The sequence below is a fragment of the Salmo trutta genome, chromosome 25 (assembly GCF_901001165.1).
Source record: "Salmo trutta chromosome 25, fSalTru1.1, whole genome shotgun sequence".
NCBI lineage: Eukaryota > Metazoa > Chordata > Actinopteri > Salmoniformes > Salmonidae > Salmo > Salmo trutta.
Window position 1 is genome coordinate 47008305 of NC_042981.1, and position 12942 is coordinate 47021246.

Sequence of the window (12942 nt, forward strand, 5' to 3'; positions counted from 1 at the left end):
CTTACCTGCCTCTACAGATCACCCTGAGAGGCCCAAGACTCATTGTGAACACCAGAGAGACAGTCTGCAGTCAACCAGTCCTGAGGGGAATGTTGATGGGGCCTTTGTACCTCAGTGTGATGAGCAGGGTCAGTACAGAGCCCTGCAGTGCCATGGTGCTACAGGACACTGCTGGTGTGTGGACAGCAGGGGGCAGGAGAGGGCAGGGACCAGGAAACCACCCGGTACTTCGCAACCTAACTGTGATGAACCAGGTGAGATGAGTTTACGTGTGTTGTGCATACATTTGACGTACACAACACACCTGTATACACTAATACACATGCATAAACACCACCAATTGCAAGACCACACACACACACACACACATCATGTGGCCGGCTTAGACACATAAGAGATTTTCTCTAGGTTTAGAATTAAAGCCAGGCAGCAGGCACTGTTGCTATGTAATACAGCTAAACAAAATGGAATCTGTAAAAGGTTAGGCACCAATAATGTGTTACGCCCTGTAAAGCCCCAGCTCAGCTCCTCATTGCGTATGATTAATCACTTTCATTTGAATCGAGTAAATGGTGCCAAGTCACGCAGTCAGGTCTATATTGTTAGGCGGAGGAGGTAGGTCAGTGACGTGGTTCGCCCATGGTTTTCCTGCCGAACCACTGCTTCTTCTACACTGTGCCAATGTGTGCTCTTCTCTCCCACATCACTAAAAATATGTTGTGTGGGAGTCTTGAGTTGGAAAAAATAGAACATTCGGTCATGTTTTTAACAGTTTCAGACACAACAAAAAAAATTACTTGGCCGTTTAACCTAAAGTGGTATGTTTTAAGTGCACCTGAAAGCATGTTATCAAGGTGGATTTGATAAAGTAAACACTTGAAAATCCGTAAGAATGTATACAAGTGGGTAGGTGAAAGGGGAGGGTGTGTGTGTGTGTGTGTGTGTGTGTGTGTGTGTGTGTGTGTGTGTGTGTGTGTGTGTGTGTGTGTGCATGCGTGCATGTGTACAGGTGTGCATGTGTGTGAAAGAGACTGATGAGTGTGTAAGGGGTCGGACATACCACGCTGGAGTGTGTGTGTGTGTGTATGTGTACATGCACGTGCATGCATACGTGAACAAGACTGAGTGTGTGTGTCTGTGTTTGTGAATATGTGTGTATATGTAGAAGAGGAGAGACAGAAACGTGACCAGGAGGATTGATTTGATTTCTTGCCCTTACACGGGGCCCCCCAGGGTCATAGATCACCTTCTCCTGTCCCAGACCTGTAAACGCTTGCGGGGTCATCTCATCACTATCAGCTGGAACTCTTATCTACTACCCATAATACAACTAAAGAGTCACAGAGTCCACAGTCATTGGACGGCCCTTAAAAAGGCAATGGGGGGGATTCCTACCGGAGTCGTCATAGCGTTTCACAATGAAAATGTAGGCATTACTCATGAAGCACTACACTTAACTCTGGCTATTTACACATTCCTGACCAGAGTTGTTTATAATATTGTCGCGTCTTCAGAGACTGACTTTTCACAATGTGAGCTAGGTAGGTTAGTCATACAGCATACATGTACAAACGTAGCCCTAGATTTAATAAGATCAAGCATTAACTGGTGATAGCAGACACCCACATAGCAGATGATTTGGCGTGTCGAAGGTGCAACTGCGTTGGTGAGCAGCTGCTCTTGCGATCATTGTCACTAAGCCATAGGCGTTAGAAGTTCAGAATGAGAAAGTGTAGGATATATAGAAATAATTACGCTCAAATTGAAAAATCATTCAAGAAAATAATGAGGATTCCTATCATCTTAATGGAGGTGTTCCACCTTCACGCTGTCAAAACAACCGCTATGTGGTGTTGGCTAAAGAGGATCTGATTGAATCGAGCTCATAGTCTTTAGAGCTCACATTGCGTCAAACCTTAGTCTGTTTTTCTTATTAGTTTGCTTTTCATTGTCAGGGTGTTTATTTAGATTTTGAAGTGGAACTGTTGACTGTGCATGCAGTCAGATTCACTGCAAGTGTTGACAGCTTACTTAGTCATAGAAAGGACCCTGTGAAAGAAGAGTGTACGAACCATCCACATACTTTGAAGCTTTGGTCATAATTCAATGATCAATTGGTGTCCTGATGTGATGATTTACATTTTAGTCATTTAGTAGTAGTGAGTTCATACATTTTCAGACTTTTTTCATACTGGTCCTCTGTGGGAATCGAATCCACAACCATGGGGTTGCAAGCGCCTTGCTCTCCCAACTGAGCCACACGGGACCCTTGGTGCAGGACGACAGAACTAATTACTTTCAGTGACACTTTATTTGGCTAGTCCCCTAAAGACGATCCATAGATGCTCGGACTATCAGCAAACTATCAACTGCAACTCTGTTGATATGCAACTGCTTGCCAGGGTTACAGTTAGGTTTAAGGTTAGGGTAAAGGTTAAAATTAGAGTTAGGGTTAAGATTAGAGTTAGGGTTAAGTTTAGGTTAAGGGTTAGGGTTTGTAGTAGTTCGTTGAACACTTACTGAACATCTATAAACCATCTATTTGGGATTATTCAAATAAAGTTAATTAATTCAAGAAAAAAATACCTGAAATTCTCCTAGCCCTGTACTGTATATGACCCATGTGCCCTCTCCCTCTGCCCCCCTCTCTCCCTCAGCGGTAGTGCCCCCCACCCAGCGGCCGGAGACAGTGTGCGAGCGTTGGCGGGCCAGCCTGGTGGACCACTACGGGGGCCTGCCCGAGCCCCACCACTACCTGCCCCAGTGCGACCCTCAGGGGCAGTTCAACCCCATCCAGTGCTATGGCGACAGCAGCTACTGTTGGTGTGTGGACCGGGACGGCCGTGAGGTGGCCGGGACGCGCTCGCACGACGTGGTCAAGCCTGCCTGTGAGTGACGTTACTGACCCTGCTGGTCATCTTTTCACATTTTCAAGTTTGTACTGTAGGATTAAATGTTGAATGCTAATCTGTGACATGTATCTTAAACTGTATAAACATTTGTTGATGTTAACTTGAGGTTTGGGAGGAACATTTGAATTATGATAATGTGAGGTATCATTTAGTTAATTAGTTATCTACACAGGTAGGTTAATTAACAACTTCTAATACAGTATATCTGTCAGTGTTTTATCCTGACTTACTTCCTTCTTCTCACCCACCCCCTACAGGTGTCCCCACTGTAGCCCCTCCCACCATGCACCCTCTGCCTCGCCCTGATGTGACCCCGCCCCCCTCAGGCACCTCCCTCTTGTATGCCCAGGGACAGCAGATTGGGGCACTGCCTCTCAATGGCACACTCATGGACTCGGAGCGCTCCTCTACACTACTGGCTCTGCATGTAAGGAAGAATACTAGGCTACTCCATACTAGTCCTTACAAGAGCTTAATGTAGAGTTTGTACTATTGAACAGCTAGGAATATCTCATTGTATGTCAGCCATTCACAATTTCTCAGTGTTCTTTCTAGGCATTATGTGAAGTTCCCGGCACTCACCACTGTATTTGTAGATTCATATAGTTTTGTGTCAAGTGTTCTGATTGTGGCTAAGGTACAACCTGTGTTGAACTGGTAGACTGTAAGTGTAAGTGTAAAATGTATGTTTCTCTCCACAGGGCTCCATTGTGGTGGGCATCGACTATGACTGCAGGGAGAAGAAGGTGTACTGGACCGACCTGGCAGGCAGGACCATAAACAGAGCCAGACTGGAGCATGGGGCCGAGCCTGAGACTCTCATCAACACAGGTACACTTACACCAGGGTTTCTATTATGAAAATGTGGCACCGAACATTTTACATTATTATTTAGGCTGATAATATAACTCAATCACTGTTCGTAAAAAAGACTGTTCAATGCATGGCTGCGTATAGCGTAAAGGCCTGGGCTATAGGCTATATCAGATGTGTTTCTTCTTTCATTGCACGGGAAAAACACATTTCATGCAATTGTACTTTATATGACTGGAGACATTTAGCAGAATCTTTTTTAATATGAAAAATTAGAGAGATCAATATAAACGACGTTGTCCATATAATAGGCCTATGAGAAGGGTAGACACGAATAGAATACGTCCAGCTGGAGGAAGAAACGATTGTCCAACAAAACTTTTAAGAGGCACCTGACCCAACAATGATAGGAGGGTGAATATGTGCAGTGTGCACTCACCAGGGATACGGCCGATGCTCTCCGCTGGTGCCAATAAGATAGGCTATAGGCCTACTGTTGTTCGCTCAATTAAGATTAATCTTTTCATTGTCTTTATAGCAATAGCCATTTGCTTTCCAAACTATGTTTTTCTGCGATTTAATTTTGAAATATTGCTTTATGCCTGGCTGGGCCTCTCTACTTTTCACTGACAGTCGCAACTCAACAATAATCTATTAGGTATTTGCTGCGCACGCTCACTGTCTAAATTGTGCACGCTGCCTTTCCTTCTGACTGTAGGTAATGCGATTTTAAAACAATTCCAAACTTATTTTTTTAAGGCTAATGATGCTCTGTGGCCAAAATCATGCTTTAGTAGCCTATTTTGAATTATTTTATTTATTTCTGTATAGACAGGAGTAGGCTAATTAGGCTATATCATTTTGGCAATTTAATTCAATTTACTTAGGGAAAGCTTCCCCTAGCCTTATAAACACGCTGCCTATGAGCCTATGTCAATCTACTATCCCCTAAATTTACCTATTCTATTGGTCAGCTTGTCGAGAAAGAAATAGCCAAAACAGACTCTGGGGCATTTGTGGGGCAATAGATCCCAAATTCATACAACCAGTAGGCCTAGGCTACATAATTATTTATATTTTTTTAAAGCTATGAATCTGATGCAACAGATCAGAAAGTTTAGCTTAAAATGTTGATAAACTATTATTTCATAACATTATTAGCGCAGCAATGCACACAAGGCAGTAGGCTACGCGCAAATGTGTATTTGGCTAACAGACAATGAAAGAAAGTTGAAAACCAATAGAACATGAGAGAATTAGGCTCTTTTTAAAATAATTGCCTCCACGGATATGGTCGGATTTTTCTTAGGCTACTTTGAAGCAAGGTAAAACATGACTCATAATATGTAGTAAAGCAGCTATATGTTTTCAAAATGCATACTACCTCCAGCTCATTGCAAAGTGGCGTGTGACCCGCTGATAAAGCCTGCCTTCCGTTGCCTAAGCATTTGAATGGCAAATGGGAAGCGGGTTTCAATTACCAGACGAGAAATAAAAATAGTAGCTCTTTTTAATCGTGGGCCAAAAATGATTTTAACAGGGTTGCATTTAGAATTGTTGCGCAATGATTGGGCTTATAAAAGCGCTGTCTGAAATGTTTTGCTAAAAGGCTCTGTATCTGTATGCTGTGCGCTTGTGATAAGGTAGTACATAACGAATATACATATGCAGCAATTTAATTCCATAGGCCGATAAGCATGTATGTACATCAACTGGTATTTCCATCAATGAATAGGCTAAAAAGCATTATTTCACAATGTTTTTCTATCTTCTCTCTGACAATTGGCCGTTGCCAATTTTATTTATCAGCTTTTTTTTTTTATACGCCCAAAAGCCGACTATTACCGGCTAATGGAAACACTGACTCACACCCACCAGTAACACAGACAACAAGGGCATATCACACAGCCAGCACAGATAACACGCACTCTGCAACCAGAGTTACCGCAGTCACCTTCACAGATAACTGACAACTACATTTACATTTCAGGTATTTACTACAGTATGTTCAACTGAATAACCTTTGACTGTCCATTGTCTGTAGGTCTAACCAGTCCAGAGGGCTTGGCGGTGGACGTGGTGCGCAGGGCCATGTTCTGGGTGGATAGCACGCCGGACAAGATCGAACGTGCTAACCTGGACGGCAGCGGGAGACAGACTCTCTTCGACACTGACATGGTCAACCCCCGTGCTATCATAGTGGACTCTTCCACTGGGTAGGTTGAGGTTTAAAGTGGGTCATGTCAAAATCTCTCACAGTGGTGTGCACATTAACACAAAAATACATCATGTAATAAAGAAAGCGTACTTGCACATTAATGTGCACCCCCAATAGTTTAGGCTTTACAGAATATTAGTCAAGTCAGCATGTCTACTATACTCACTTTTTTACTTTAGAATAAAACACAACTTTTTGAGAACATACAGTAAATGTACCAGTTGGTTTTCTACATAGCAGTGACTATTGGCCATGGCTGTCTTATGTTCTGAGTTCAGTTACTGCACCACTGCTTTCACAACATCATAACATCTCTTACCAAAAGTAGATTTTCCCGAAAGTCATAAACTGTTCCGTGGAAAGGCGTTTGACGAGCTAGGGTGACTGGAAGAAATCAAAACAGAACTGGAGGTGGATGTTTTCAAACTCCCACACTAATCTAAGGTTGCATCCCAAATGGCACCCTATTCTCTATATATTACACTACTGTTGTTTAGGGTCCATAGGGTCCTTGTGAAAAGTAGTACACTATGTAGGGAATAGGGTGCAATTTGGGACACTGACTCACGTTAGTGAGACAAGGGCGGCCTCGGGAGACACTAAGGTCAAGGGTCACAGGTTTTTCTGGGTAATCTCGCTCTGACCTCATCAGCTCCAAACAAAACCCAGCCTCACTAAGATATCTCTTCTGAGGCAAGAAGTGTACTTCAGGTGGTCCCTTAGGAGCAGGCTACCCTACCCTGTCAGATCCAGGTTGTGTGTGGGGGGGGGTGTCTTTAAGTGTGCGTGTGTGTGTGCCTTTAAGTGAGTGTATGTCTTTACTTAAGTGTGTGTTTTTTGTTGTTGACATCTATGAGTGTGTGTGTGTGTTTGTCTTTGCACTAATGTGTATGCCTTTACATCAGCATGTGTGTGTTTCATTTGAATCAGGGCATTTCCCTTCTCCTTTAATTAATAGCCACGTTAATTAGGCTTCATTTCCTGTGGCCCGGCTGTCTTCCTGTGATGTGCTTACTGTGACAATACACTCTCTGCACATCAACACTCACTGGGGGGGGGGGGGGGGGGGGGGGGGGGGGCCAGAGGAAGGCTGGGGTTGCGTCCCAAATGGCACCCTATTTATCATATAGTGTACTACTGTTGACCAGGTTCCATAGGGCTCTGGTCAAATGTAGTGCACTATACTCTGAGTATGCCCTTTTGCCCTCAGAACAGCTTCAATTCATCAGGGCATGGACTCTACAAGCTGTCGGAAACGTTCCACAGGGATGCTGGCCCATGTTGACTCGAAATCTTCCCACAGTTGTTTCAATAGTCTGGATGTCCTTTGGGTGGTGGACCATTCTTGATACACATGGGAAACTGTTGAGCTTGAAAAACCCAGCAGCGTTGCGGTTCTTGACACAAACCGGTGAGCCTCGCACATATTCTCATACCCTGTTCAAAGGCACTTCAATCTTTTGTCTTGCCCATTCACCCTCTGAATGGCACACATACACAATCCATGTCTCAATTGTCTCAAGGCGTAAATATCCTTCTTTAACCTGTATCCACCCCTTCATCTACACTGATTTGAAGTGGATTTAACAAGTGACATCAATAAGGCATCATAGCTTTCACCTGGATTCACCTGGTCAGTTTATGTCATGGAAAGAACAGGTATCCTTAATGTTTTGTACACTCAGTGTATAGGGAATAGGGTGCCATTGGGGACGTACCCTAAGGTTGACAGCGGATGGAGACAACTGATGAAGGAGAAGGCAAAAGAGGGATAGAAAGAGACAGATTGAAGCAGAGACAGAAACAGGGAAATAGAGGGGGAGGTAGATAAATTAGTTGAGATAGGAACTGAAGGGAAAAATCAAGATGGCCCTGTCTCTCCCAATCTTTTTCTTTCTCTATCGCAATTCAATTCTAAATGCTTTATTAGCGGGACGAAAGTATGCACTATATATACAAAAGTTTGTGGACACCCTTTCAAATTAGTGGATTGGACGGTTTCAATCACGCCCGTTGCTGACAGGTGTATAAAATCGAGCACACAGCCATGCAATCTCCATAGACAAATATTAGCAGTAGAATGGCCTTACTGAAGAGCTCAGTGACTTTCAACATGGCTCCGTCATAGGATGCCACCTTTCCAACAAGTCAGTTCGTCAAATTTCTGCCCTGATAGAGCTGCCACAGTCAACTATATGTACTATTATTGTGAAGTGTAAATGTGTGATGTCCATAAGAAATGGTTTATCGAGATCGGTGTGGAAGAACTTGACTGGCCTGCAGAGAGCCCTGACCTCAGCCCCATCGAACACCTTTGGGATGAATTGGAATGCCGACTGTGAACCAGGCCTAATTGCCCAACATCAGTGCCCGACCTCACTAATACTCTTTTGGCTGAATGGAAGCAAGCCCCCGCAGCAATGTTCCAACATTTAGTGGAAGCCTTCCCAGAAGAGTGGAGCAAATGGGGGACCAACTCCATGTTAAAGCCCATGATTTTGGAATGAGATGTTCGGAGAGCAGGTATCCACATACTTGAGTGAGTGAGTGAGTGATGGTTTTTGTGTATGTGTATTTAGGACATAAGCTTGTGTGTTTGTGTCGGCAAAAATGTATGCGTGTGTTTGCGTGTGTGTTTGCAGATTGTTTGCCATACATTAAATTTGGGTTTATATCTGGTAGAGGAGTTGGCTGTGAGTGGGTGCACATGTCTGTCCAGCCTCAGAAATCATAAAGCACATGGTTAATCATGAAGCCCAATCATGCGAAGTAAAATTACACCGAAGTCACGTCCAAAGACCTGGCCTTTCTCCCAAATACATTGACTTGTTGTTCGCTCTGGAGTAACTCAAGCGATCTATCTTCTTTTATTATTTATACTGAACAAAAATATAAACGCCACATGTAAAGTGTTGGTCCCATGTTTCATGAGCCAAAATAAAATATCCCTGAATTTTTCCATACAAAGAAAAAGCTTATTTCTCTCAAATGTTGTGCACAATTTTTGCACATTTTTGTTAGTGAGCATTTCTCCTTTGCCAAGATAATCCATCCACTTGACAGGTGTGGCATATCAAGGAGCTGATTAAACAGCATGATCATTACACAGATGCAACTTGTGCTGGGGACAATAAAAGGCCACTCTAAAATGTTCAGTTTTGTCACACAATGCCGCAGATGTCTTAAGTTTTGAGGGAGCGTGCAATTGGCATGCTGACTGCAGGAATGTCCAACAGAGATGTTGCCAGAGAATTGAATGTTAATTTCTCTACCATAAGGCTCCTCCAACATCGTTTTAGAGAATTTGGCAGTACATCCAACCAGCCTCACAACCGCAGACCACGTATAACCACGCCAGCCCAGGACCTCCACATCCGGCTTCTTCACCTTCTTCACCTTCGTCTGAGGGTTGGGGTGCTGAGGAGTATTTATGTCTATTATAAAGCCCTTTTGCGGGGGAAAAAACATATTCTCATTGGCTGGGTTTGGCTCCCCAGTGGGTGGTCTTAGCTCCCCACTGGGTAGGCCTATGCCTTCCTAGGCCCACCTATGGCTGCGCCACTGCCCAGTCATGTGAAATCCATAGATGAGGGCCTGATTTATTCATTACAATTGACTAATTTCCAAAATCTTTGAAATTGTTGTGATTATATTTTTGTTCAGTGTAGGTTATTGCTATGCCCAATGATTTTGTAGATAATATGTGATAGGATAAAAAATAGCCCCATCTTATATGATCCCGGACCCCCAAAGTGAGCCCTATTCATAAGAAAGAATAAACATATGTTAGACATTATTTCGTCTGATTAGTTGGATTTATGCGAACCATATGTCGGTCAAAACCGTTGAAACATAATAACGAGTGCTTACATTTCTCCCTTTTAGTATCCGATAATGTGGCAAGAAGCATCGCAAGAGACCCAGGGGGTACTTTATGTGATGGTGAAATTGTATGAGGTTAATAGTGTTTGTGAATTTGCGCAGGATTTCTTGGCAACCCTCAGGGTTACACAAAAATACAATGCTGTTGCGAAGTCATTTTAAACACATGTAGAGTATTCAAATCTTACCCAGCTCTTGTGAAAGCAACTAGGTTGATTTTGACAAAGGCAATACATTTAAAAATGGATAGGTTTTTCTCATGGTTGTACTTTTCATATGGTTATTTGGGTAGAAAGTATAAACTTTTATCCAAATCGACTTGCAGTTAACACACGTGATCTACAGCTACACATAGTGTTTTTAGAAAGTGTTGATACCCCTTGACTTATTCCACATTTTGTTGTTTTACAGCATGAATTCAAAATGGATTAAAAAAAAAATCTCACCTATCTACACACAATACCCCATAATTGCAAATGTATTGATAATGAAATACAGAAATACTGCATCTCATTTACATAAGTATTCACACCCCTGAGTCAATACATGTTATTATCATCTTCGGCAGCGATTACAGCTGTGAGTCTTTCTAAGAGCTTTTCACACCTGGATTGTACAATATTTTTACAATTCTTCAAGCTCTGTCAAGTTGGTTGTTGATCATTGCTAGACAGGCATTTTCAAGTTTGCCATAGATTTTCAAGACGATTTAAGTCAAAACTGTAACTAGGCCACTGATGAACATTCAATGTCGTCTTGGTAAGCAACTCTAGTGTATATTTGGCCCTGTGTTTTAGGTTATTGTCCTGCTAAAAGGTGAATTTGTCTCCCAGTGTCTGTTGGAAAGCAGACTGAACCAGGTTTTCCTCTAGGATTTTGCCTGTGCTTAGCTCTATTCCGATTATTTTTATCCTAAAAAAACGTCCTAGTCCTTGCCGATTACAAGCATACCCATAACATGATGCAGCCACCACCATGGTTGAAAAGAGTTGTACTCAGTGATGTGTTGGGTTGGATTTGCCCCAAACAAAACGCTTCGTATTCAAGACATGAAGTTAAGTTCTTTGCCAAATTTTTAGCAGTTTTACTTTAGTGTCTTATTGCAAACAGGATGCATGTTTGGGAATATATTTATTCTGTACAGGTTTCCTTCTTTTCACTCTGTGATTTAGGTTAGTATTGTGTAGTATCTACAATGTTGTTGATCCATCCTCAGTTTTCATGGTGAAACCCCTGAGCGGTTTCCTTCCTCTACCAATAGGTGCCCTTCTTTGCAAGGAATTGGATAACCTCCCTGGTCTATGGGATTGAATCTGTGTTTGAAATTCACTGCTCGACTGAAGGACCTTTCAGATAATTGTATGCGTGGGGTACAGAGATGAGGTAGTGATATTTTTTTAAATGTTAAACACTATTATTGCACACAGAGTGAGTCCATGCAACTTATCATGTGACTTAAGCACATTTTTACTCCTGAACTTATGTAGGCTTGCCATAACAAAGGGGTTTAATACTTTTTGACTCAATACATTTCCGCTTATTATTATTATTAATTTGTAAACATTTCTACAAACATAATTCCACTTTGACCTTATGGGGTATTGTGTGTAGTCCAATGGCACAAAATCTCAATTTAATCAATAAAAAATTCAGGCTGTAATACAGCAAAATTTTGAAAAAGTCAAAGGGTGTGAATCATTTCTGAAGGCACTGTATATACCTATCTGGTTTCATATTCAGTGTATGCTGGAATTGAACCCACAACCTTGATGTGTAGCGGAGTTGATTTGGAATCACTCCCTCCCGGGAGACTTGTAACCCCAAATGCCCCCCTCGGATCTAGAGGAAGTTAAGACTTGGTTAAGACTTGGGTTGGAGAGCGGGTGACCTGGGTTCAATCCCACCAGTTACCCTTGCACACACCATTTATGAACCAAATGAGCCACCATCCACACCACCATAATTGCCCTTTCTAAGTGCTTTCTAACTGTGTGTTGTCTCTCTAGGACCCTATACTGGACCGACTGGAACAGGGAGGCCCCGAAAATTGAGAGATCCTCAGTGGATGGCCACAGCAGGAAGGTGCTGGTGAAGGACGGGATTGGCCTGCCCAACGCCTTGACCTTTGACACAGCCATGAGACAGGTGTGCTGGGCGGACGCAGGTAAGAATCCCGTGCCTCCTCTCGGAGCTTGGAGCATATAGAACCACACCTAAGGAATATAACTAGAACCAGCTTACTTTCCCAAATCCTCACTATCATAAAGAGGGGAAACAAATGCTAAACTGATCTTGGATCATGATTTTTATTTATTTTAGATTTTTTTAACTAGGCAAGTCAGTTAAGAACAAATTCTTATTTAGAATGACGGCCTACCCCGGCCAAACCTGGACAACACTGGGCCAATTGTGCACCACCCTATGGAACTCCCAATCACGGCCGGATGTGATACAGCTTGGATTTGAACCAGGGACTCTAGTGATGCCTCTTGCACAGAGATGCAGTGCCTTAGACCGCTGCGTCACTTGGGAGGGCAGGGCTCCAGACATTTTAACCTGGTGGCACCAGCCCATGATTTGGTCGCGCAATAGAAACATTTGTAATCATTTTATAAAGTCGTCATAAATTATTTCACAATGCTTAATAAGAAGTGTAATAGACTACTGAGTTGGTATTGTTGCTAATTACAAATACATTTCATATATCCTATTGCAAAATAAAATGTATTTGGTTGTGTTTATGAAAGTTTTAGGTAGGCCTACTATTAGAATATGAAAAAAATATTTTTTCATGAGTTTTGTTACTGTAGGCTATATGTAAAAACGATAAACCACAAAACACCACAATTCAAGTGTTACACACGTCACAAAGAAATTAATTATTATTTAATTAAGACAGATCTTTAAAACATACAAAACATTAATAACTTGTATTTAAAAAAAAATGAATATAATAATTTAAGTTGTATTATGTTATTAGTCTGTGCTTAGTAGCCTATGCTGCCTCAAGTCCTCACATGTAGAACACATGGAATAACAGCTGTAATATTCTACAAAGAAAGTGATATTTTGAAATAGAGCCCATGCCTTAATTTTAAGTTGTTTGGTAAATGTATG

At 42.2% G+C, this 12942-nt stretch overlaps 1 protein-coding gene across 7 annotated transcripts in view; it reads left to right on the forward strand.

Moving 5' to 3' along the window:
- Positions 1–12942, forward strand: part of nid2a (nidogen 2a (osteonidogen)) — a 158063-nt gene that overhangs the window by 140388 nt on the left and 4733 nt on the right. For all 7 annotated transcript variants that reach the window (XM_029714112.1, XM_029714107.1, XM_029714108.1 and 4 more), the window contains 6 exons: positions 18–254; positions 2658–2888; positions 3170–3339; positions 3614–3743; positions 5770–5941; positions 11832–11989. In XM_029714112.1, the coding sequence (XP_029569972.1) occupies positions 18–254; positions 2658–2888; positions 3170–3339; positions 3614–3743; positions 5770–5941; positions 11832–11989 (1098 nt within the window). The remainder of the gene's footprint in view (positions 1–17; positions 255–2657; positions 2889–3169; positions 3340–3613; positions 3744–5769; positions 5942–11831; positions 11990–12942) is intronic.